We start from the raw sequence: 26,916 nt of genomic DNA on the forward strand, positions 1-26,916 counted from the left end.
GGGAGACTTTCCCCAGAAAACAGCTGCCGATTCCAGGACGGCCCTCGACCCCTCCTCCCTTTGTTCCTCTGCGTCATGTCTGAATTAAGGCTGTTCTATTGTAGCGGGGGTGTCATGTTAACTGGAAGTGTGCTTTTTTACTGAGCAGTAAGTAAATTAATGGTACATTTGCCAAGGACAGCGAGGTTTGATTTAATGAATCCAGTGGGGGAAAGGAGAAGGGGCTTGGCTGTGTGGGGATGTGTGTGATGGGAGCAGAATGGAGTAGCCATGCAGGCTGTTGGGATGGAGGGGCCACGCCCGCATTTCCATGGATCCGTCGCTGTTTGTGCCACTAGACCTGGACCTCTGTCTCTACTTCTAACACCCGCATAATGAGGAAGCCCTGATGGGCCTGAGTTGTTACTTCCCATGGCCATCGCTGGGAAATGCCCCAGACGCCTCTCCTGGCTGGTGACGGCCCTGGGCCTGGACACTGTCTTTGTCCTGAGTTGTTTCTTCTTGTAGCCATCGCTGGGAAGTGCCCCGGACACCTCTCCTGGCTGGTGACGGCCCCAGGCCTGGACACTGGGTTCGTCCTGAGCTCTGCGAGGGACTTGGGCTCCACGTGCAGCAGACATCTGTGCATCCCTTTGGATGTGAGATGTTGGCGCTCGGCTTGGAGGCCAGCACAATCTGGGTGTGGTCAGGATCCAGTTCATCCTTTGGAGAGAGAGAGCAGCTGCCCGGGGACCCCTCTGAGGTACATAGTCATGCAGTGCCCTCACAGGATGCCCGGTCCCCTGAGAACTTCCCGCCATTCCCCTGGACCCTCAGGTATGGGAGTCAAGTGTGGTGTGTGTGTCACAGGCGGGGGTACTGAGGACACCACGTGCCTGCTCGTGTGAAGACCTGAAGTGCTGCGTGAGCTCGTTCCCAAGGGGCCGTTGGCATCTGGGGGCCTGTGGGTGTCTTTCCACTGGCAGGAAATAATGGGTGGCCTATGTTACCTTTTGTGTCTTTTTTTTTTTTTTTCTTTGCCGAAAAGCCCTAATGCCAACGTCGCTGTCCTGCTATTGGAACCGCCCACCTCAGGCCCAATGGCCCTCCTGTTTCTGGGCTGCTGCAGTGTTGTGTTGGGGTAACTGTATTAACTTCGTTTGAATTTTCTTCCTGTTCTTTTGGAATAAGTGTTGATAGTTTGTGCTGCTTGTTCACCCCAGAGTCGAGGATGTCCTTTAGGCCTGGAGGAGGACAGCCCCTGCAGGGAGATGCCCGGCCTCTACCTCTCATGTCATCAGCAGCCCTCTCCACACGTCTCCTCTTCGCTCCTCGTGCCCACGGCTGAGGTCACGGGTCGCTCGCTCTGCTGTTTGAGATCCTCGGAAAAGGTGTTTGCCCTGAAGGGATATTGGGGGTGTGTGGCTGATTTTAAATAGGAGGAAATGATTGTAACAGAATGAGCAATGCCTAGCACTTAGTCTCAGGCTTGAGAAATTGTGTTTTAGAAGCAAGGTATCCCCAACTCCGGTTTCCTTCAAATTAAATCTTTTAAAGAGTCCACAAATATAAATAGTTAAAGCCTAAAACTATGCAACAGAGGGCCTAGAGCCCAAGCCACTGCCACCTCTGACTCCAAGACACCTCAAAAACTTGGCCCTCCTCCTCAGAGAACCCCCCTTCTGCTCCTCCTTCCACACTGCTCCCTCCACAGTGGTCCCTCCACAGTGCTCCCTCCACACTCCTCCCTCCACACTCCTCCCTCCACACTCCTCCCTCCACACTCCTCCCTCCACACTTCTCTTCCGCCCCCTCCCCTTCTTCCTTCCCCTTCCCTTCTTCCTTCCTTCCTCTCCCCTTCTTCCTTCCTTCCTCTCCCCTTCTTCCTTCCCTCCTCCCCTTCTTCCTTCCTTCCTCCCCTTCTTCCTTCCTTCCTCCCCTTCTTCCTTCCTTCCTTCCTCCCCTTCTTCCTTCCTTTCTCCCTCCTCTTCCTCCTCCCTCCTCTTCCTCCTCCCTCCTCTTCCCCCTCCCTCCTCTTCCCCCTCTTCCCCCTCCCTGTCCTTGGGCAACCTCCATGGAACTCTGGTTCAAAGTCACTGGTCTGTGGGGCCGCCCATTTGATAGATGAGCACGCTGGGGACCAGACACAAGTGACTGACTCAGACCAGCTCGCATGTCGTCTCCTGCCTCCCATAACACCGGGTTGTCCCTAATGGAAGAGAGTCAATGATGCTGCTTCACTGATTTCCAGGGAAAACAGGTTGATAACAGGTTATAAACATGGGAATGTTTTGGAAATAGCGTCGTCCACTTGTCAGCTCCATCTCTCCTGCCCGGAAGATGTAGGGGAAACCTGCCTTCAGCCCACCCTCATCCCATAACAGGACAGAGGACAAAGGGGCAGAGACCCAGGTCCTGTCGGTGCCCTCAGGAAACCCCCCATTTCCTCCTCATGGTGGAAGTGGAAACCATCCCACTGGACTAGATTTTCCCGGGAAGCCCCTTCACCCCGAAAGCAAGGAATCTGGTTTGAGCACACACCATTCTCGGTGCCATCACTTTCTGCTGCTGAACCCTGCATACGTGGCCCATTGATCTTGCTAGTCCAGTGTTACTGGGTCCTGGGAGTTTCTGTGGGCTGATGGCAGGTGTTTACCATTGTGTTCAGAGGGGAGAACAGAACTTTATTTGTCGAAATCAGATGATAACCATTGCCATGTGATTCCTTGGGTTGGTTTGGGTGGGGGGTGCTCAATGCTTTTCCTGAGGGCTAAGTTCTAGTTTGAGACCGTCTCTCTTTGTCGCCCAAGCTGGAGTGCAGTGGTGCGATCTTGGCTCACTGCAACCTCCGCCTCCTGGCTTCAAGCAGTTCTCCCTGCCTCAGCCTCCCAAGTAGCTGGGATTATAGGTGTGTGCCACCACGCTTGGCTAATTACAAAAATATTTAATATAGGCTGGGTTTTGCCATATTGGTCAGGCTGGTCTCGAACTCCTTGCCTCAAATGATCGGCCCACCTTGCCCTCCTAAAATACTGGGATTACAGGCTTGAGCCACTGTGCCCGGCCTGATCCTGACATCTTTTAAAGCTGTCTTCATGTAGCAAAAGCCAGTCTATGTTTCAAAATCAGTCTTGAAGAGCCTAGGAGGAGAGGGATAAGCTTCAACTAGGTGAATAACTATGCATATGTTAAAAATATGGGCCAAAATCTACCCCAAATGTTAACTCTTCTGCTTTGCGTATTATATCCATTTATAGTTATTTCAGCACTAAGATTTTTAAAGACTCTTTTGATAATTATGGACAAATTACTATTAAAACGCAGCTGCATTTGTAACACTTCAAAGAACTAATTGGATGACATCATTTTTCCCAGAGGCATTTTGGATTGTTACATAATTAATGTTTATCTCTTTGCCAGAAATCTTTTTTTTTTTCTTTTCCAGGACAGATACCTGAAAAGAAACTTTCCTTTGCATTAAGTGTTATTTCACTGTGTGACAATCAATTTTTGAATGTGAGAACAAGATCATCATGTATTTTTGGGATAATTCTTGCTTAATAGTGATAATGCTAAGTGTTAAAATTATGCAACAATTTGTTTCTTTGAAAATTACTATTTGCCTGCTCACCAGGTGGGAGCTGATGAGAACGTGGATGTAAAAATTAAATTGTATTTAGCTTGTATAAAAGAAGTTTAAAAAAAACTTTTTTTTTTGTTTGTTTGTTTTGTGCTACTACTGAAGTTGCTTCGTTGTGGAAATGAGGTTATTGCAGGCACCTAGAATTTTATCTCCTTCACTTGTACAATGGGAAGAAATTCTCCAACAAGCACAGGAATCTGACTTTCTGATATTGAGACTCCTAGGCATCAAGCCCCGTGGAAAGGTTGGTGATTACATGAGCGTTGGCGTTGATGTGGGCACCCTCCAAGCCGGACGCAGGGAGCAGGGAAGGGCAGAACAGGCCCCTCAGGAGCCATAAGAAAATCAAGTGTTGGCAGCAGTGGTGAGGGTTGATGTCAGGGGCCAGGAGGAGGTGGTGAAGGAAGCATGTGATCCCTGCAGTGAGGTCTGATCTGCAGGGGATGTGGACGGCCACGTGGCGAGGCCCACGGACAGCCTGGACTTGGCTGCCTCAGAACTCTGGTGGACGTTGCAAACGGCCCCACAGGGTTGCAGTGCACATTCCTCGGACAGAGAGAAGACGCTTGTAACTGTTTTCGGCATGAAGCCAGCGCCCTGTGAACAGTGGCCACTGCTGTCATGACTGAGTGCCGTCCAACTGGAGGCATTTGCTCTGCTCAGTTCACTTAATTGGGCCAGGAATGGGGTTGCCCTGCCTTCAACAAGCTTGACGCATTGAACGAGGACTCAGTAAAGTACTCTGTAAATATGCTCTCCTGGCTAGAGTGAGCAAAGCCCAGGGAGAGAGTGGTTCCTCAGTATTAGACAGGTGTTTGGCGGGGCCAGCTGTGTGGCTGCCAGAGCGAATGTGACCAGGAAGCCTCTGTCCCCCCGGAGGTGGCCAGCGTAACTGTTACACGTGCCGTAGGTAGAAAGTGGGCACTGCTGGGAAACTTGCTCATGTTGCTGTTTCCTGATTGGAAATTCAAGGTTTCTGAGCATCCTACATCGAATTTGTACATTGCTGAGACTGTACACCTTTCAACACTTGTTTTTTCCTGCTTTTCGGATCTATACAACCTGGCATTTGGCCGTGGCTTCCAGAACAGGCTGGATGCAGAGTGAAGTCCTCTCCTCACTGTCAATCTTTGCAGATGTCTTTCTTGAGAGTCTCAATTAGGTTTTTACTTAACTAGACTTTTTAAATTGCCATGCACATAACTCTACCAGTTACAATCGTGAGCTAACGTGGGTTTTTGGTTTTACTTTGATGAATGTTTAACATTTGCATGCTGGATGTAGGGGTGGCGGTCATTTATCTGCTTTTCATTTCCTTCTTGGTTATACTTAGTGACTTTCAGGTACGGTGTGGAAAGCCTGGTACAGGGTGAATTGCAGGCTGCAGTGTGGTGCGGTGGACGAGAGGCGTGGGCTGCAGTGTGCACAGTGGATGAGAGTGAAGCTATTTCCATCCTCGAGGGAAACACACAAGAAACAATTTAAAAAACTGATCATCTAGCTTGAATGAGGTCCAAGAAATTCAGTTTGCAAAGTTTAACTTCCAAGTTAACTTAGTAACTTTTCCCCTAAGTCATTAATTTAGTAGCTTATGTTTATTGCCTAAAGCATAATAGTCATAAATTCTAAAATGAAGGACTAAACATGTAATAATTTAGGCATACAGCACCTGAAGGGAAAACTGCCAGTATGCTAAAATATTGGATACAGATGCTCAAAAAATATAATGTAGCATTCTTACAATGCATGTGCTTTTAGCATGTAACTTGGTGAGTAGTTTTGAGCTATATTTGTAGGAAAGTGTATCTTGAATACTTTAGGACACCACTGGAGATGTGTGCTTGAGAGGTATAAATACTGAATGTTCTTCTCTCTTCCTTTAAATGAAAAACATTAACTCCCTTCATTTTTATTTTTATTTTTTGAAGTGGACTCTCGCTCTTGTTGCCCAGGCTGGAGTGCAGTGATGCTGTCTCGGCCCACTGCAACTTCCGCCTCCAGGGTTGAAGTGATTCTCCTGCCTCAGCCTCCCCAGTAGTTGGGATTACAGGTACCCACCACCATGCCCCGCTAATTTTTGTATTTTTATTAGAGATGGGGTTTTGCCATAGTGTCCAGGCTGGTCTCAAACTCCTGACCTCAGGTGATCTGCCCACCTCGACCTCCCAATTGCTGGGATTACAGGCGTGAGCCACTGCGCCTGGCCAGCTCCCTTCTATAATGATTTATACAGTTGTTTTTGCTTTTTGTTTTTTCGAGACGGTGTCTCACTCTGTCGCCCAAGCTGGAGTGCAGTGATGCAAATCTGGGCTGACTGCAGCCTTCACCTCCTGGGCTCAGGTGATCTTCCCACCTCAGCTTCCTGAGTTGCTGTGAGTAGACACACGTCACCATGCCCAGCTTTATTATTATTATTATTGGTATTTTTAGTAGAGACAGGGTTTTGCCATGTTTTCCAGGCTGGTCTCGAGCTCCTGGGCTCAAGCAATCTCCTGGCCTTAACCTCCGAAACTGCTGGGATTACAGGCGTGAGCACCACATTTGGCCCATTTTTTTTTTCTTCCAGGATTAGGAGTCGACTTTCAGAAAATCCTTCAACCTTGCAAGCTTAATTTTCCATAAAAGTATTCCTCTAGGATAAAAACAAGACACAAAGAAGTACGTGTGGACTGCAGTTAAAAATTTTCAACACAACTTAGCTTAGGAAAGTTGACATTTACAAAGAGCAGGAGGCCCGTTCAGTGCCTTCTAGGCACTGGGAATGGCGGTCTGTGGGCGACCCTAACATGTGCGGCGTCCTGAGACGTGATCGTGGTGTTCACGCTTTTACTGAGGGCTTCCCGGGAGTACCAGAGGCTGTTCTTCTGCAGTCGGCCAGCCAGGCAGCAGCTGCTGGAGAAGGAACAAATAGCAAAAGACAGATGTACACGGTGTTATTGTGGCAGAGAGGTTAAAACCAGGGTCACTTTGTTCTTACAGTTTTAAAAAACTAATAATGAAGTCCTTAAATATGTTTAGGATTTCGAAGTAGTTGTGGGTGTGTCTGTCTCTAGCTCCCGTTCGGGTGCTTCCTGCGAAGAGAGCTCAGAGACGCCACCTTTCCTTGATGAGGTGACAGGGCCTGGAGAGGTGTGAACCCCGTGGTGGGGGGATGACTGACCTGGGGTGGGTCTGGGTCAGTGTGGGGATCCAACCCCACTCCACATTCCTGTAGGGAATCCATAGTTCTAAGTCTTTATGATAGGGGTAAAATGAACCTGGAAGAGGGGTTATTTTTTAAGAAGTAAGTGCCATGCTCTTTTTTCCTCATACTTTTCCGTGTTTAAGCAGCATTGAAGGATAAGGCACTAGTAGCATGTTGTTTTGGAAACAATGTTGTTGGTTATTTTACGTTGAATATGGTACTAAGGTTGCCTGGTAACAGAAGTTTTCCTTAAACAACATGGAACTCTGTTGAATCTGTTGCCCCATTGGCTGAGCCGTCTGAAATCAGTGCAGTAGCAGCTGAAGAGGCCTCTTCCCCTTGGAGGAAGCCGCTGGATTGGCAGGAGGCACCGCTCTTGATTTGAGGGAGTGAGGCACCTTTGCAGGGACCCCACGTGGTCCCTGCAGCTCTCTCCTGCCCCCTGCTGGTTGGCCAAGCAGCCTTGTGACAGTGTGCTCATTGTGAATGTTCACTGGGGCAGGCCAAGGCTTTTGTTCCAGAAACACTGACTTCAGAAATGGCCGGCTGTGTGTGTTGAGCATGGCAAGAAAGACTTACGTGCGTCTTAAACCTCTTGAACAAAGCAAGTTGATGTTTCAAATGCATCTCGAAGGCTAATGACTTTGCTATGGTCAATATTCAGGAGAAAAGAGGGTTTGATGAAATAGAAAGACAGGAGTGGCAAGTGACGTGCTTGTGCCCCGTATGACTAAGCGATGTCCTGGCCGTTCCACACCACGGCCTCTGAGCAGCCAGCCTGCAGATACTGGGTCAATTTAGATATCCCTGATCTCTGCAGAGGTTTGATTAGGTAGCCCAAGAGCAGATAAACACAAACGCTGACTGGAAACCCTGGCACACGGAGACACTGGAAACAGCAAGCTGCTATTAACATCATAGTGAGAGACAGTCGCCTGCTGTCTTAGGGGTGTCAGCTTCTTTTGCTTCTAGACGTTCATCTGCGTTACAATACAGTTTTGCTCAGTTTATCCCCATTACTCCACTGTCTTCGCTGTTAAAGTCTCAGCCAGCACTTAGCTCTGACACTGCAGGAGTTTCACTGTGCGGCTGACCAGGCCTACCTGGCTTGGCTGTAAAGCAGGTGAGATTTTCCGGAAGGCAGTGACGAGAACCCGAGGCAGGAAAGAGCATTGCTGGTCTACATACGGCAGTGCACCTGCAGCAGAGCATGTACGTGCACGTTCAGGCTAAACAGGTGTAGGAGAGAAGAAAACCACCTATGATTAGTCACTTAAAATGCCACACACCCAACCCTTGAGACCCTAGCACATAGAGTAGTAGTGGTCTTGGAGATGGCAGGTGTGCTGAAGTCTGATTTTCTCACTTAGCTTTTCCAGCAGCGTTTTCCTCATCTCTAAGCTGGGGCTAACAACTGCCACGCATAGATTTGTGCATGGAACCGTGCGTGTAAAGTGGGGTAGCCCCCAGGACCTAGGAAGGACTCGTGGTCAGTGTCGGTGGTCATGCGTGCTGTACGGGTCCCCCAGGAGGACCATTGCTACAGATAACTCCCTCCGTTCAATGTCACTGAATGTAAAAGGTGGGACATTGGCTTCTGATGTGTCTGGTTTGCTGCAGGCCGCGCTGCACCCCGTGGTTCCTGAGCCCTGAGTTGAAGTACGTCCTGCTGCATCGCCTGTGTCGCTTTTGCTGTGTCACTTAGAGCTCCTGCCCTGGGAAACTTCCTCGCGCCTGACGAGCACCACAATTTGCAGCAAGACCTGTCCAAAGCGTGGACTGCGAGAGCCCCGCTGTGGTCCTGTCCTCTCCATGTTGGGAGCGACTCTGGGGTTTGTCGGCCCTTCTCTCAGGTGTCCTGTGTCTCATGGATCAGCCGACGAGCCCCGTCTGGAGGAGCACTCTGCAAAACGCTGCCGTCCACCCAGATCTCCTAGCGCAGAGTGAGGCCACATCTGCAGACTTGACCGCACAGAGTCCCGAGGCATTTGGCAAGAAGGGGGGAGTGGGATGTGTGTGAGATCCCACTGCGGAAGCCGGCTCTGCTCCGTACTCTGCGTGCGGGGTGCCTGATGTTCAAACCTGCTGTGTGTATCGGGGGCCATGGCGGGGTGGTGGGAGTGGGGGCAGGGAGCAGCGCGGATGGATCCAGGAAAGGACTTAGTTGAATCCCAGCTGCCCACATACCTGTTGCTGGTCTTGGACAAGGTCCCTAGTTTCTCTGGGCTTTCGGTTTGATTGTAAGACTAGGACGCCGCCCTAGTCTGAAGATGTCGGTGTGGGCGGGAATGCCTGGCGCAGTCACCATGGGTTTTCCTTCAGCCTCCTCCGTGCCCCTCCCTGGGTCAATCAGTATCCATGCGTGCCACAAGTAAATTACAGTCCCTCCGAAAAACCAGTTGACCCGAGTTTTATGGTCGAGCATGGTGAGTGTCCTTGCCAGGAAATGCCACTAGATGTCTTGGGCCTGCTCCTCTACCTCCACAGCAATCCCCGCAACAGGCTGGTTCAGGACGTGGGAGGTGGGAGTCGGTGTTGTACCTAGGACAAGCTGAAGTCAAAGGCTCATTTGCTCTGTGAAGGGTGATCAGGATGACACATCAAGTGGAGCCCCATGGCTGACCCTGGAGGTGGACGGTCGGGTCGGATTGGCTGCCCTCCAGCACGTGTTTCGAGTGATGCCTTCCCTGGGTTACGCAGCCCTGATCTGTAGCGCACAACTTCCCAGCTCCAGCCAGTCTGGTCTTGCCGTCTCCTTCCAAGAAGGTAGGTGCGGCGCAGTTGCCTTTAAGCGGCTCCTTCTGGACACCGCAGGGCAGCAGCAAGCAAGCATGGGCGACTTTTTTCTTACATTGACCACAATACGCAGGGCCAGCTTTGCACGATCCCATTCAGCATCACACGTGTGCATTGGCCACTCACCTGTCCATCTGCCACAGACAGGCTTGGACAGGACCATTGAGTGGCCTTTACGGCAAAGAGCCTAAAGGGCTCACAGGAAACCTGGACCCAGCGCAATGGTAACAGCGCAGCAATACCTGTCATTGATCAAGGGGTATTCTGGGCCCGACATGGTGTTAAGTGATCCAGTTCGGTTAGCACTCTTAGAATTAACCCCGTTTTGCCTATCAGGAAATCGAAGACGGAGGGCATTAACGCCAGGGAGCAGGGAGTAAGGGGACACACAGAGGGGCTGAGGGGCTGGGCATTCTGAGCCCACGGATCTGCCCACAGGCCCCGGCTGCACGGGCACCAGAGCTGCTGCTCTGGAGGGGATGAGGAGCTCTGGGGAAAAGATGGAGCCTGACGTGGGTAAGATTTGGATATTTTCAGAAGAGATTTTCAGCCTGGAATGAGGGTGTAAGTGACTGAATCGGAGTGATGAGCCAGATAGCCCGGCTGCGGGAGCTCCCCTGTGGGGTGAGGGAGGAAGGCCTTGGGGGCCTGTGGCTGAGCAGAGGCGCTGGGTCGCCAGGAGCCGCCGCGGGTTTGGAAAGGGGGAGAAACGCAGCGCCCTGCACTGCAAGGGCACCGAGACGTGGTTGTGGTTCTTCCTGACCGTGACAGGCACAAATGGTGCTGATGGTGGAATGCACGGAGTTTGCCTTCAGAGAACTCCTGCTGTCTTTTAAAACCTGGGCCTCTCATTTAAACTTGGTGGCCTCAGGTGAATGGTCAGAAACAGTTTCTGATGAGGTTGCAGAGACTGTGCATGGCCTCTGATTGTGCACATCCTGTGATTGTGTATAGTCTCTGATTGTGACCTCTGGCCTCTTTGTGGCCTCTGATTGTGTGGGTCTCTGTGTGTGGTCTCTGATTGTGTGTGGTCTCTGTGCAGCCTCTGATTGTGCTCAGTCTCGGATTGTGCTCAGTCTCGGATTGTGCGCGGCCTCTGATTGTGCGCGGCCTCTGATTGTGTGTGGTCTCTGATTGTGCTCAGTCTCGGATTGTGTGCGGCCTCTGATTGTGGGTTGTGTGAGTTTCCCGGGATTAAGTAGATGAGCCTCGTGCTGGAGCAGGTGTGCCTTGTGTTGGGCATGTGGATAAAGAAGTTTAACCCATCCCCTCTTTAAGAATGGCAGGGCAGTAACAAAGGCGGTTGATTTATACATGGCCATCCTCGTGAGGTGAGGACCTGAAAGGTTTACTGCTTTCCCGGAAAGCTGCTCTGGGCGTCACCATCACTGATCATGGACAGCAGCTCAGAAGCCCCCTTAAGGTGCAGGGAGGGACCGGCGCTGGTCCTGTCTGTGCCCAGGCTGCTGGTCACCCTGACGGCCAGGCGATGGCTGCCTGTGCACGAAGCTCGGGTCAGAGTGAATTTGGGCAGTGTCGGCTTTGATTTAGGTCAAGACTGATCAGTCTTCCTAAAATACTAGCCATGAAAGCTTTCATAGATTGTAGTTCTTTGGGAGATTTATATGTGGTTTTTAAAGCACAGGGCCCATGGCCAGTGTTGAATTACATTTTGTTCAGTGTAACTGACAGGACACTGGACCTGAGTCTCAGGCCTGCCACAGGGTTCAGGGAGCTTCAGAGAGGGAGACGTTTGTGCTCAAGTTTTCGCAGATGGGATGGGACATGGGCATGGGGCTGGAATGCTCTAAACTTCAATCTTCAGTCATCGGTATCACCTGTGCACACGCATATCGTTTTCAAAGATGGACAAGCTTTTGGGAAATATCTGAAGACTTTTCCAGTTTTGAAAGAAGCCGGGATGACACTGGAAACGTCAGGTGTCTTGGCTGCTGATCAGGTCCATCACCACGCACATGGTCCCTAACCTGGCCCACCTCTGATCATGCACAGCGGGTGACGAGGTCCATAACCTCACACTTCTGTGCACAGCAGGTGACCAGGTCCCTAACCTCAAAAGCTTCTGATTGGGTGCAGCTGGTGACCAGGTCTGCAACTTCGCATGGCTCTGATTGTGCAGAGCTGGTGACCAGGTCACTAACCACCCACACCTCTATTCATACCCAGCGGGTGACCGGGTCCATCACCTCACACCTCTGATTGTGCATAGTGGGTGACCAGGTCTGGAACCTTGCACACCTCTGATCGTGCACAACGGGTGACTAGGTCCATGACCTCACGCCTCTCTGCACAGTGGGTGACCAGGTCCATAACCTCACACCTCTGATCGTGCACAGCTGGTGGGCGCAGGACCCACTTCAGTGAGGGGCTGACTTCCCAGGTGTGAAGGGGGAATGCTGTGTGGCTCGCTAAGCCCCTCCATGCTTTGGGGGCTCCAGGCTGTGGCCGGCAAGTAGGAGGTTGTCCCAGGAGGCTGCTGTGTGTTGGGGATGGGAGGCAGCTGCAGGGTGGAAGTAGGATGATATTGTAGGGGGCCACTGTGGGGGGGTGGGACGGGAGGCAACTGCAAGTTGGAAGTAGGATGTTGTCCCAGGAGGCTGCTGTGTGTGGGGGAGGGAGGAGGCAACTGCAGGGTGGTGTGGTGGTCCCCGTGCCACTGATTTCAGGTTAAAATAGAATGTGGACCTCTTTTTACCACAGTTTTTAATTACTCCGCTAGTTTGTGTTGCTGTCTCTTGCTATGAAGTCCACAGTCTGATGTCTCTGTGGTCCCCATGTTTCCCTTCTGCTTGTGTTACCCGATCCTGTGGGTCAGCTGTGAGGAAACCACTCTCCACTCCTTATCTGGAGTGGTCTCAAGCTGGGTGTGCTGGTCTCCTTGTGGGCTAAAGTGTTCTTCTGTTACTGTTTTCTCTGTTTTTTGACCAAATTTAGCAGACTTGTGTATGATGCAAACACTTTAAAAAATGTCTTTTGCCTTTATGAAAAAAACGCCTGCATTGCTTTAAAATGAACCTTTCCTGTGTCTCCATCCTTCCCCATAGATTGCTCTGTGTTAGAAACTCAGTGGTGTGTGTGCTTCGTGGCCTCATTCCATCAAGCACTGTAACCTCTGATTGCAAAAAATGAAAACAATATATTGTTCTCTTGTCACCCTGAAATGGCTACTCTTAATATTTTGATGTAGTTCTTTGAATTCTTTTTAAGTAAAGTTGCTTCTAACACAAGCACTTTGATTATATTGATCAAATTATATTCAGGAAATAAGGAGAAAGTAAAAAGAATATCCAGTTTGGGGCAAAAAGGAAGACGACATAGAAAGAGGCTGTAAAACTCCCTGCAACTTGAAAAGCTGGGTTGTGGTGGATGTGGTTTTGTTTTTACTGTGAGAGACCACAGGATTCTTCTTGGCACTGAAGGGCAATAAGATAATACCGTGTGTGTGTTCTGGTGGCCGTATAAACCGAGCCGCATGTCCTCTTTCGAAGCAGAGAAAGCATGAGGTTTGAGGTAGTGGTTTGGTAACTTTTGGAAAGTCTGTTTGTAGGACTGCACTGCAGAGATTAGGTCAGTCTGAATTAGAATCGAATGATCTGTTCAGGCCTTGGGAGCTTTCTACACCGGGTGTACGCCTGTTCTGGATGTGGTGTAGAAGGAACAGGACTGGGAGGGTTTCTTGCTTCCCAGTCATAGAAATGCCTGCAATTATCACTGTTTATTGTCTCTCGGGAAGCTATTTCGGGAAGGAAGTGTACGTTCCAAGGCTGCTGGTTGGCCTGTCGTCACCCTGGGGGTCTTGGTGTGGGTCACGGGAGCTGTGACTGCTCACGCGTGGAGCTCTGTCTGTCTCGCTGCCGTGACGGTAGACAGCTGGTCACCAACAAAGTGTGTGTCCCAGTGGCCTTTGAGAAGAATTCTCTGCATCATTTTTATACAAGGTCCTTTTTCCTTTTTTTTTTTTAACTTCTTTTTTTTAAAATTTATTGATTATTATTATACTTTAAGTTGTAGGGTACATGTGCATAACATGCAGGTTTGTTACATATGTATACTTGTGCCATGTTGGTGTGCTGCACCCATCAACTCATCATTTACATCAGGTATAACTCCCAATGCAATCCCTCCCCCCTTCCCCCTCCCCATGATAGGCCCCAGTGTGTGATGTTCCCCTTCCTGAGTCCAAGTGATCTCATTGTTCAGTTCCCACCTATGATTGAGAACATGCGGTGTTTGGTTTTCTGTTCTTGTGATAGTTTGCTAAGAAGGATGGTTTCCAGCTGCATCCATGTCCCTACAAAGGACACAAACTCATCCTTTTTGATGGCTGCATAGTATTCCATGGTGTATATGTGCCACATTTTCTTAATCCAATCTGTCACTGATGGACATTTGGGTTGATTCCAAGTCTTTGCTATTGTGAATAGTGCTGCAATAAACATACGTGTGCATGTGTCTTTATAGCAGCATAATTTATAATCCTTTGGGTATATACCCAGTAATGGGATGGCTGGGTCATATGGTACATCTAGTTCTAGATCCTTGAGGAATCGCCATGCTGTTTTCCATAATGGTTGAACTAGTTTACAATCCCACCAACAGTGTAAAAGAGTTCCTATTTCTCCACATCCTCTCCAGCACCTGTTGTTTCCTGACTTTTTAAGGATCGCCATTCTAACTGGTGTGAGATGGTATCTCATTGTGGTTTTGATTTGCATTTCTCTGATGGCCAGTGATGATGAGCATTTTTTCATGTGTCTGTTGGCTGTATGAATGTCTTCTTTTGAGAAATGTCTGTTCATATCCTTTGCCCACTTTTTGATGGGGTTGTTTGTTTTTTTCTTGTAAATTTGTTTGAGTTCTTTGTAGGTTCTGGATATTAGCCCTTTGTCAGATGAGTAGATTGCAAAAATGTTCTCCCATTCTGTAGGTTGCCTGTTCACTCTGATGGTAGTTTCTTTTGCTGTGCAGAAGCTCTTTAGTTTAATGAGATCCCATTTGTCAATTTTGGCTTTTGCTGCCGTTGCTTTTGGTGTTTTAGACATGAAGTCTTTGCCCATGCCTATGTACTGAATGATACTACCTAGGTTTTCCTCTAGGATTTTTATGGTATTAGGTCTAACATTTAAGTCTCTAATCCATCTTGAATTAATTTTCATATAAGGAGTAAGGAAAGGATCCAGTTTCAGCTTTCTACTTATGGCTAGCCAATTTTCCCAGCACCATTTATTAAATAGGGAATCCTTTCCCCATTTCTTGTTTCTCTCAGGTTTGTCAAAGATCAGATGGCTGTAGGTGTGTGGTATTATTTCTGAGGACTCTGTTCTGTTCCATTGGTCTATATCTCTGTTTTGGTACCAGTACCATGCTGTTTTGGTTACTGTAGCCTTGTAGTATAGTTTGAAGTCAGGTAGCGTGATGCCTCCAGCTTTGTTCTTTTGACTTAGGATTGTCTTGGAGATGCGGGCTCTTTTTTGGTTCCATATGAACTTTAAAGCAGTTTTTTCCAATTCTGTGAAGAAACTCATTGGTAGCTTGATGGGGATGGCATTGAATCTATAAATTACCTTGGGCAGTATGGCCATTTTCACAATATTGATTCTTCCTATCCATGAGCATGGTATGTTCTTCCATTTGATTGTGTCCTCTTTTATTTCACTGAGCAGTGGTTTGTAGTTCTCCTTGAAGAGGTCCTTTACATCCCTTGTAAGTTGGATTCCTAGGTATTTTATTCTCTTTGAAGAAATTGTGAATGGAAGTTCAGTCCTGATTTGGCTCTCTGTTTGTCTGTTACTGGTGTATAAGAATGCTTGTGATTTTTGCACATTAATTTTGTATCCTGAGAATTTGCTGAAGTTGCTTATCAGCTTAAGGAGATTTTGGGCTGAGACAATGGGGTTTTCTAAATATACAATCATGTCATCTGCAAACAGGGACAATTTGACTTCTTCTTTTCCTAACTGAATACCCTTGATTTCTTTCTCTTGCCTGATTGCCCTAGCCAGAACTTCCAACACTATGTTGAATAGGAGTGGTGAGAGAGGGCATCCCTGTCTTGTGCCAGTTTTCAAAGGGAATTTTTCCAGTTTTTGCCCATTCAGTATGATATTGGCTGTGGGTTTGTCATAAATAGCTCTTATGATTTTGAGGTACGTTCCATCAATACCGAATTTATTGAGCGTTTTTAGCATGAAGGGCTGTTGAATTTTGTCAAAAGCCTTTTCTGCATCTATTGAGATAATCATGTGGTTCTTGTCTTTGGTTCTGTTTATATGCTGGATTATGTTTATTGATTTGTGAATGTTGAACCAGCCTTGCATCCCAGGGATGAAGCCCACTTGATCATGGTGGATAAGCTTTTTGATGTGTTGCTGAATCCGGTTTGCCAGTATTTTATTGAGGATTTTTGCATCGATGTTCATCAGGGATATTGGTCTAAAATTCTCTTTTTTTGTTGTGTCTCTGCCAGGCTTTGGTATCAGGATGATGTTGGCCTCATAAAATGAGTTAGGGAGGATTCCCTCTTTTTCTATTCATTGGAATAGTTTCAGAAGGAATGGTACCAACTCCTCCTTGTACCTCTGGTAGAATTCAGCTGTGAATCCATCTGGTCCTGGACTTTTTTTGGTTGGTAGGCTATTAATTATTGCCTCAATTTCAGAGCCTGCTATTGGTGTATTCAGGGATTCAACTTCTTCCTGGTTTAGTCTTGGAAGAGTGTAAGTGTCCAGGAAATTATCCATTTCTTCTAGATTTTCCAGTTTATTTGTGTAGAGGTGTTTATAGTATTCTCTGGTGGTAGTTTGTATTTCTGTGGGGTCGGTGGTGATATCCCCTTTATCATTTTTAATTGCGTTGATTTGATTCTTCTCTCTTTTCTTCTTTATTAGTCTTGCTAGCGGTCTGTCAATTTGGTTGACCTTTTCAAAAAACCAACTCCTGGATTCATTGATTTTTTGGAGAGTTTTTTGTGTCTCTATCTCCTTCAGTTCTGCTCTGATCTTAGTTATTTCTTGCCTTCTGCTAGCTTTCAAAAGTGTTTGCTCTTGCTTCTCTAGTTCTTTTAATTGCGATGTTAGAGTGTCAGTTTTAGATCTTTCCTGCTTTCTCTTGTGGGCATTTAGTGCTATAAATTTCCCTCTGCACACTGCTTTAAATGTGTCCCAGAGATTCTGGTATGTTGTATCTTTGTTCTCATTGGTTTCAAAGAACATCTTTATTTCTGCCTTCATTTCGTTATGTACCCAGTAGTCATTCAGGAGCAGGTTGTTCAGTTTCCATGTAGTTGAGCGGTTTTGATTGAGTTTCTTAGTCCTGAGTTCTAGTTTGATTGCACTGTGGTCTGATAGACAGTTTGTTATAATTTCTGTTCTTGTACATTTGCTGAGGAGTGCTTTACTTCCAATTACGTGGTCGATTTTGGAGTAAGTACGATGTGGTGCTGAGAAGAATGTATATTCTGTTGATTTGGGGTGGAGAGTTCTATAGATGTCTATTAGGTCTGCTTGCTGCAGAGATGAGTTCAATTCCTGGATATCCTTGTTAACTTTCTGTCTCGTTGATCTGTCTAATGTTGACAGTGGAGTGTTGAAGTCTCCCATTATTATTGTATGGGAGTCTAAGTCTCTTTGTAAGTCTCTAAGGACTTGCTTTATGAATCTGGGTGCTCCTGTATTGGGTGCATATATATTTAGGATAGTTAGTTCTTCCTGTTGAATTGATCCCTTTACCATTATGTAATGGCCTTCTTTGTCTCTTTTGATCTTTGATGGTTTAAAGTCTGTTTTATCAGAGACTAGTATTGCAACCCCCGCTTTTTTTTTGTTCTCCATTTGCTTGGTAAATCTTCCTCCATCCCTTTATTTTGAGCCTATGTATGTCTCTGCGTGTGAGATGGGTCTCCTGAATACAGCAGACTGATGGGTCTTGACTCTTGATCCAGTTTGCCAGTCTGTGTCTTTTAATTGGAGCATTTAGTCCATTTACATTTAAGGTTAATATTGTTATGTGTGAACTTGATCCTGCCATTATGATATTAACTGGTTATTTTGCTCATTAGTTGATGCAGTTTCTTCCTAGCCTTGATGGTCTTTACATTTTGGCATGTTTTTGCAATGGCTGGTACCGGTTGTTCCTTTCCATGTTTAGTGCTTCCTTCAGGGTCTCTTGTAAGGCAGGCCTAGTGGTGACAAAATCTCTAAGCATTTGCTTATCTGTAAAGGATTTTATTTCTCCTTCACTTATGAAACTTAGTTTGGCTGGATATGAAATTCTGGGTTTAAAATTCTTTTCTTTAAGAATGTTGAATATTGGCCCCTACTCTCTTCTGGCTTGGAGAGTTTCTGCCGAGAGATCTGCTGTTAGTCTGATGGGCTTCCCTTTGTGGGTAACCCGACCTTTCTCTCTGGCTGCCCTTAAGATTTTTTTCTTCATTTCAACTTTGGTGAATCTGGCAATTATGTGTCTTGGAGTTGCTCTTCTCGAGGAGTATCTTTGTGGCGTTCTCTGTATTTCCTGGATTTGAATGTTGGCCTGCCCTACTAGGTTGGGGAAGTTCTCCTGGATGATATCCTGAAGAGTGTTTTCCAACTTGGTTCCATTCTCCCCCTCACTTTCAGGCACCCCAATCAGACGTAGATTTGGTCTTTTTACATAATCCCATACTTCTTGCAGGCTTTGTTCATTTCTTTTTCTTCTTTTTTCTTTTGGTTTCTCTTCTCGCTTCATTTCATTCATTTGATCCTCAATCGCAGATACTCTTTCTTCCAGTTGATCGAGTCGGTTACTGAAGCTTGTATATTTGTCACGTATTTCTCGTGTCATGGTTTTCATCTCTTTCATTTCGTTTATGACCTTCTCTGCATTAATTACTCTAGCCATCAATTCTTCCACTTTTTTTTCAAGATTTTTAGTTTCTTTGCGCTGGGTACGTAATTCCTCCTTTAGCTCTGAGAAATTTGATGGACTGAAGCCTTCTTCTCTCATCTCGTCAAAGTCATTCTCCATCCAGCTTTGATCCGTTGCTGGCGATGAGCTGCGCTCCTTTGCCAGGGGAGATGCACTCTTATTTTTTGAATTTCCAGCTTTTCTGCCCTGCTTTTTCCCCATCTTTGTGGTTTTATCTGCCTCTGGTCTTTGATGATGGTGATGTACTGATGGGGTTTTGGTGTAGGTGTCCTTCCTGTTTGATAGTTTTCCTTCTAACAGTCAGGACCCTCAGCTGTAGGTCTGTTGGAGATTGCTTGAGGTCCACTCCAGACCCTGTTTGCCTGGGTATCAGCAGCAGAGGCTGCAGAAGATAGAATATTTCTGAACAGCGAGTGTACCTGTCTGATTCTTGCTTTGGAAGCTTCCTCTCAGGGGTGTACTCCACCCTGTGAGGTGTGGGGTGTCAGACTGCCCCTAGTGGGGTATGTCTCCCAGTTAGGCTACTCAGGGGTCAGGGACCCACTTGAGCAGGGAGTCTGTCCCTTCTCAGATCTCACCTCCCTGTTGGGAGATCCACTGCTCTCTTCAAAGCTGTCAGACAGGTTCGTTTGCGTCTGCAGAGGTTTCGGCTGGGTTTGTTATTGCCCTGTCCCCAGAGGTGGAGTCTACAGAGACAGGCAGATTTCCTTGAGCGGCTGTGAGCTCCACCCAGTTCGAGCTTCTCAGCAGCTTTGTTTACCTACTTAAGCCTCAGCAATGGCGGGCGCCCCTCCCCCAGCCTCGCTGCTGCCTTGCCGGTAGATCACAGACTGCTGTGCTAGCAATGAGGGAGGCTCCGTGGCTGTGGGACCCTCCCGGCCAGGTGTGGGATATGATCTCCTGGTGTGCCTGTTGGCTTAAAGCGCAGTATTGGGGTGGGAGTTACCCGATTTTCCAGGTGTTGTGTGTCTCAGTTTCCCTGGCTAGGAAAAGGGATTCCCTTCCCCCTTGCGCTTCCCAGGTGAGGCAATGCCTCGCCCTGCTTCAGCTCTCGCTGGTCGGGCTGCAGCAGCTGACCAGCACCGATCATCCGGCACTCGCCAGTGAGATGAACCCAGTACCTCAGTTGAAAATGCAGAAATCACCGGTGTTCTGTGTCGCTCGCGCTGGGAGTTGGAGACTGGAGCTGTTCCTATTTGGCCATCTTGCCGGTTATCTTCTTTAATAGACCCCTTTTTCCTTTCAATGTCAACATCGTGTCTTCTAGCCAAGCGATATGTTCTTGCAGAAACAGGAAGTGTGGCTCAAGTGAGAAATGAGGGAATTGATCCATAACTGCTATCAGTTTTTATACAGTTGAGCCATTGTCATTTATACATAAACATGTTAAATCTATGGAAGTGAGTCATGGTGCCAGACCCTCACAAATGCCGAATGTCTACGTGGGACCTCTCTTCTGTCGGGTCCACATCACAAGAAGAAAAGTCGCTCAAATGCAGCACGGAGTGGACGTGAATCTCCGAAAACTCCATGAATCAGAACGACTGCTTTCCCAATTGCCGGTCTCCCCATTTGAGGTTGTGAGATTCCCGTTCTGAAGCTCCTTCAGTTTCCCAGCACCCATTTCACTCCTTCGTGGAGATAACAGACTCACACTGATACCTTGTTCTCAGATTTTCTTATTAGAAAAAGCACATATTTCACAAGAATTGTCCGGCTAACTCACTCCTTAGCCTGGGTAACCCACATACCACTTTTCTCTCTAAAATACTCGCCTTTCAGAACTCTTGGTAAATTATTTAAGAATAGGAAGGTACCATGACTTTGGCCACAAGCAGTATTATGTATAATGTGCAAGTGAGTGCCTTGACAGCCATGGTTGCTAAAGACAAATTTTCTCAGAAGAGAAAAATGTAAGCGGTTCTTTACATGATCATTAATTTTGTTTTGCCTAAATAACATCTTGTCTTTGTACAGGGATACAGGACGTTGCTGAGTATTGACGGGGGCGAGTGGGTCCCACTGCCCCACAGTGTGATCCTGAATATCGACAGGGGTGAGTGGGTCCTGCTGCCCCACTGTGTGTGACAAGCCCTTTGTTTCTGGCCCGGAAATGTCCCGGCTCCGTCAGTGCATTGGGCTGGTGCTGGCTCCCTTTGTTAGTTTGCATGCGAGGCAAAATCTCACGCCTTTCACTCTTGTTGACATACAGATGCCAAAGCTTTGAACAAATTCTTACTAAATCAAACCCAGAAATATGTAAAAGGGATAAGAATACCATGAACACTTAGAGTTTGTTCTCATGATCTGTAGTTTTGCATTGTACATTTGGCTTATCATTCAAAAATCAATGTAATTCACCACATTAACAAAAAATAAAGCAGAAAACCCATTTATTTTATCCTCTCAGTGGATACTGAAAAACATCTGTTGAAATTTAATAGTCCTTATACGAATTTCCTACCACATCAGGAACAGAAGGGAACTTTCTCCATTTGATAAAGGCCACTCCTGAAAAACAAGAGCTGACCCCCCTCCTCGGTGGTGGCAGCCGGGGAGCTCTGCCCATAGTCGGGGTGTCGGGAGCATGGCCATTCTCCGTGGTTCAGGTTTGCATGGTGCGCACTGGGGCCCTCGTCCATGAAGTGAGTCAGGAGAACTAAAAGGCATAAAGACTTGGAAGCAGGGAGATGCTTGATGTACAGAAGACACAGGGCCTTATTTAGAATATTTTAGGAAATGTACAAACAACCAGAAATGGTGTGAATTTTGCAAGCATGCAAGATGGACACTTCGCAACAGATGTATACAGATGCCCAGTGGCCCGTGAAAGGTGCTCACCAGGGAGTCATTGGGTAAGTACAACTTAAACCCACAAGGTTCCCCTTCACAAGACTGGAGAAGGGAGGACAGTAGCAGGTGCTGGTGAAGATATGACAGACTGGATCTCAGACTGATGGAGACTTAAAATGGCACAGCCACTTCAGCAAACTGTGGCAGTTTCTTTAAAATGTGTACACTTACCATATGGCCCAGCAGGTACGCTGTAGACGTTCACCAAGGAGAGCTGAAAATGTGTCTCCTTGTAAAAGAATGCACATTATCTCCAGAGTAAATTGTCATAGCCAAGAACTGGAAACAACATAAATCTCTCTCATCTGGAGAAACATGAGCAAATTCTGATATATTCATACATTGTCCTAGTTCCCATCAGGAAAAACGTACAAAATACTGAAACCAAAACAGACAACGGGGATGAGTTCCAGGAGCCTTGAATTGAGCAGAGAGTGAACACCACGCCGTGGAGTCCATGTGACGATGGAGAATCTATGCGAGTCTCGGGTGACCGAAGAGCACCAAGAATACTCCTCGAGAATGAACAGTGGCTGTCTCTTGAGGGCTGGGAGGGGACTTGTGGGAACTTTGATGCAAAATATTTGATTAGGGTAATAAATTTCCATTTATCGTAATGCGCCAAGTGAACTCAAGATCTGAACATTTCACTGTGTATACTTTGTACTCTCTCCCTTCCAAAAAAACAATGAAAAAATAATTACAAATGAGCACTGAACTCGATAGATTTTTCACAGTGGTGTTAGCAATTCTGAAAGCATTTCTGTATCTCCAGGCTTAAGCAAATAAGCTTAATAAATCAGTGAATATGTTGAGTGTTACAGGAGCCAGGTTTCTTTCTTGGTAAGAGAGGTAGAAATAAGAAAAGGCCAAAGCCTGGAATGGATCACTTGGGATTCGGTTGCAGCAGGAGGTACCAGTATAAGCTGGTGGCTCCCAACAGATGTAGACAGGGATAGAAGTGCCTGTGGATGGGTGTGGGTGCATATGCGTGTACATGCGTGTTGTGTGTTCTACTTGCTGGCAATGCCCAGCAGCACCCAGTGCCCACTCTTAGCTTCCAAACACGGTTCTTCACTAGAAGGAACCCTGGTCTAAGGGCTGGGGAATCCGGTGTCAAATCTGGGACCAGTTGAGCAACAGAACAAACCATTGTAACTATGAATCATAACCCACAAAGCCAGACTCCATGAGTACATATGGACATAGGTAAATGAATGCTGAAAGATAGAATAATTATTTTTCAGTGAATATGGAAGATCTAATGATTTAGAAGGAATGACAGGAAATCAGTGGATGATAAAACTAGTAGTGAAGAATTGATGGAAAACAGAATATGTACATAGTATCAGGGTGTCTCCTCCCAAATCTTAATTTCAACGCGAGAAGTAGCATCTTTGCTTTGGAGGCACGTAAGCACCACCTTCACTTAGTTGCCGATGTTAACATTGTCACACAGGACAGACTTCTGCGGTGTCCCTGCTAAAATGCATACTCTTGAGTCTAGTCCGGAAGATACCAAAATAAAGGACAAGCTGTGAAATAACTGACCTGTATTCTTTAACATTTCCAATTTCAAGAAACACAAAAGCTGAGAAACTTGGATTCTGGACGGGTAAAAATCACACGACAAATCAATTCATGATCCTGGATTGGATCGTAAAAGAGGAAGACAAAGTAAAAAAATTATGGAGACAGTTGACACCATTTGAAAGTGAACTTTGTATATGACAGTTAAATTTCCCGATCTTGAGGAAAATGAATGTGAGAGCATATCCTTGTGTTGAGGAAATACATTGAAACATTTAGGTATGGAAGGACATAGTATCTGAAATTTATTTTCATTTGACTTAGAAAATTCATGGGGGAGGGTGGAAAGCAGTGATGTAAGATAGGAGCAGTTGGGCCTAAGTTGAGCCTGGTAAGTTATGTGGGAATTCGCTACGCTGGTCTTGCAGATTTTCTGTGTGTTTGAAATTACATCCAAAAAGTTTAAAACGGAGAATATGCAAAACAAAAAGCGATTTGTGGAAGTGAGTGGACTGTCACCTCATTGATCCCTTCAGTTTTTGGCCATGAGCCAAGTCAGTCACATAGTGGTTTTTGACCTGGGAATTAGAAATAGTGGCCAGACGACCAGGCTCTTTAGTTAGGGAGAGAAGTGTGCACAAAGGCTGACCAAGACCAAGCAGTGTGATGAGCTGCTTGTGGGCGTGATGCTGAGGGTCTTGGTCCTGTCTCAGGTGGCAGCTTGGGGGGTTTAAGCCAGAAAGCCACGTCCTGCAGGGGCCTTTGAAAACAGTATGCTGAGAATAGATAGGACTCAAGGACAGTATCTCCAATTGAATTTTTAATGAACTCCCGTAGGCGCCAAGAAGGCAGGCAGATAAGGAAGAGCATAGAAACAAGGAACTGAGTAGAAGGTTACATGTGGGAAAAGAAAGTTTTGCATTGCATTCTTTCTGCTGACGTGGGGTTTATGGAGTATAAATAAAGTGAGGCGGAGGCTCTGAGTGCGGCCGCCATGTTCTCTGTGTGTCTCTGTCTTTTGTGTGTTCTTTCATTCTCCACCACCCCCGGCGCGGACCCCAACAACGTCCGATTCCCTTTCATGGGATTATTCTCGCAGCTTCAGAGAAAACTGCCCCAACCCGTCTTCACTCACGCTGGCCATTTTTGGTGGTGTTTTTATTCTGCTAACACCGTTCTCACTGACAGTTTAGGGCCTTTCAGTGGGTTTTTGCCTGTGTCTCAAAGATTCTCGTCTTGACAGCCGGTATGTTTCATTCCCGTTGTTCTGATTCTGTGTTAAGAGGGTTCTTCCCTGGCTTCACAGTTTGGAGTTGCCGCTGCATCTGTCTCTGCTTTGATTCTCTAGCCCATCTATCACTTGTCTCGTCCCTTAAGAAGTGGCCTGCGTTAGATGCCATGAGACTGTCTGCCTTATCACCACTGCGTCCCCAGCCCGTAGGGACTTGCAGAGAAGGCATTCAGTGAATGTGTGGAATTAATGTAATGGGTTAATAGCCACAGATTGTGTTAATGGTTGTTTTAGTCTCTTTTCACGCTGCTGATAAAGACATGCCCGGGACTGGGAAGAAAAAGATTTAGTTGGCCTTGCAGTTCCACATGGTGGGGAGGCCTCAGAATCATGGTGGGAAGCGAAAGGCACTTCTTACATGTCAGCAGCAAGAGAAAACGAGGTAGAAGCAAAAGCGGAAACCCCTGATAAACCATGAGATCTCATGAGATTTATTCACTATCACAAGAATAGCACAAGAAAGATGGGCCCCAGTGATTCAATTACCTCTCCCTAGGTCGCTCCCACAACACATGGGAATTCTGGGAGGTACAATTCAAGTTGAAATTTGGGTGGGAACACAGCCATACCTTATCCATAGCCAACCCAGTCCTGGCCCATGGCTGGTATTGAGCTGAGCTGCGACTGTGGCTGTGTGTGTTGGGTTGCGAGGCGTGTGCACGCCTCTCCGTGGTACAGTGAAAGGATTTGGAGGCTCAAACGTGTGACCTACAAAGAATCTCCAAAGATCAAGGTCCATTCACCCTAAAAAGAAAAATCTGAGCGCAGTTTACAGCCAGTGTTTGCTTGTGGACATGGATTCTGCAGTAATAAAATGAATAATTAAAATCTGTGAATAAATTTTAATGTCTTTACTGGAATTGTAAACACTGATTTTCTTTCCTCACCTACCCATCTGTTGGTGAGTTTGAGAAGGTGGATGAACCGTGCTGCGGGGACAGAGAGGAGGGTACAGCTTGGCCTCTGGGACCTCAGCTGAGCCCTGAGTGACTGAGCTCTTTCCGTTTCAGACGTCCACACGGAAGCTGTCCAGGCAGCTCTGGCCAAACACAAAGAGTGGAAGATGGCGGTGCCTATGCCTTCCAAACGCAGGTCCCTGGTCGTGCAGACCTCCATGGATGCCTACACCCCTCCAGGTAAGGGACACGCTCCCTGACACTGCCTCCTGAACATGCTGGGCGCCTCAGAATTGACCACTGGCTCAGCATTCGGGTTTTTGCCTTCAAAATCATGGTGCAGAAATGCAGATTTTGTGAACCAGAATTCCAAAAACAGTGTATGAGTTAAACGTGGAAGGAAAAGTAACATTATGTATCTGTATAAATACACGTTTTTAACTTTTCATCAAGACTCGTGCATATGATACATACCAGTAAAATCTCACACAGTTTTATTCATTTAATTCCTTGTATGGAAAAGGGAAGAGTTTGTTGTAGCCCTCTGGGTGGAATTGGACTTTTCTTCTGATTAGGCTGGTGCATGCGTGTTCTCATATCTTCAGATAAGTGTGCTGTATTGTTGGATTGTTTTAGAACAAGCGAATTGGACAGTTTAAGCAGCTACCCGAATCAGGTCATAAACTTTGCCTGCAAGGTGCCAGCTGGTATTTTAGTTCCTGCAGGCCATAAGGTCTCTCACAACCACTGAACTCTGCCCTCAGCCATGGGTGATAGCAAGTGCCTATGGCTGAGTACCAATAAAACTATATTTACAAGCACAGTGAACCGGATTTGATGCACAGACCTGCCAACCCCTGATCTAAATTACTGAAGGTAATAGCCAATTTATATTTCTGCTATATAATACTGCTTTTCTTTAATCTTGAATTTTACATAACTACCCAAATTCTCTATTTTCTCTACCTAAATAATTATAAACTACATTTCATGATCTTCCTACCCAAGGAAAGCAGAAAGTTTAGTTATCCGGATACTTGTTAGAGACACAGATTGAACCTACGTTATTTGGTGTTTAGTTTCTGTGATTTTGATTCCAACATTATTCATGTTATTGTTACAAGCTTGTCTTCTCAAAGGACTTGAATCACCTTACATCCCACGTTGAAGCTACATATCACTTTAAATGACACCGTGTTTTTCCTCCAATACAAGAGAAACTTAAGGTACAATATGAATAGTTGAAAATGTACAACATTTTGGGGAGTATTTTTACTTTTGAAGTTTAGCTTAGACTTGGGAAGCAGTGAGACAGAAGGATGTGCTTCAGATCAGAGCTGAGATCAAGCGTATGTCCACATTACAACAAGCAGCTCCTGAGTTTCACCTTTACATACCTTTACAAATGAAGGTAGTGGAATTTATAGGACAGAACTTAGAGTGCATCATTTTGGGTTTTCGTTGCTTTTTGTTTTGAGACAAGGTCTTGCTCTGTCACCAAGGTTGGAATTCAGCATCATAATGGCAGCTCTTGGCTCACTGCAGCTGTGACCACCTGGGCTCAAGCGGTCCTCCCACTTCAGCCTCAAGCAGCTGGGACCACAGGTGCTCACCACCACACCCAGCTAAGTTTTAAGTTTTTGTAGAGACAGGGTGTTCCTATGTTGTTCTTGTTTTTCATTTACACATAAAGTGTTCTTCATCTAAATAGCGCAATGCCAGCAGGCAAGGGAGTGAATGCCATGCTAGCAAGGTTGTTGGCAAAGGAGCCCTTTCTGCCTACGTGCTCCCTTGTACTCCTCCCTTTATTTATTTTAAT

At 46.6% G+C, this 26,916-nt stretch overlaps 1 protein-coding gene across 10 annotated transcripts in view; it reads left to right on the forward strand.

Annotated features, from left to right (window-relative positions):
- The window catches only part of LOC139361088 (disco-interacting protein 2 homolog C-like), a 163,381-nt gene that overhangs the window by 96,533 nt on the left and 39,932 nt on the right, over positions 1-26,916 (forward strand). For 6 of the 10 annotated variants that reach the window (XR_011618642.1, XM_071089556.1, XM_071089559.1 and 3 more), the window contains exons 1-2: positions 8,906-10,118; positions 25,212-25,337. Coding sequence is in view for 9 of the 10 variants with exons in the window: in XM_071089556.1 (XP_070945657.1) it covers positions 10,082-10,118; positions 25,212-25,337 (163 nt within the window). In the remaining variant the exon portion in view is untranslated. Of the gene's footprint in view, positions 1-8,905; positions 10,119-19,495; positions 20,584-25,211; positions 25,338-26,916 lie in introns of those variants that run through there. The other 4 variants (XM_071089555.1, XM_071089561.1, XM_071089562.1 and 1 more) reach the window with 2 other exon arrangements.

The sequence above is a fragment of the Macaca nemestrina genome (genome assembly GCF_043159975.1).
Source record: "Macaca nemestrina isolate mMacNem1 chromosome 6 unlocalized genomic scaffold, mMacNem.hap1 SUPER_6_unloc_1, whole genome shotgun sequence".
Lineage (NCBI taxonomy): Eukaryota > Metazoa > Chordata > Mammalia > Primates > Cercopithecidae > Macaca > Macaca nemestrina.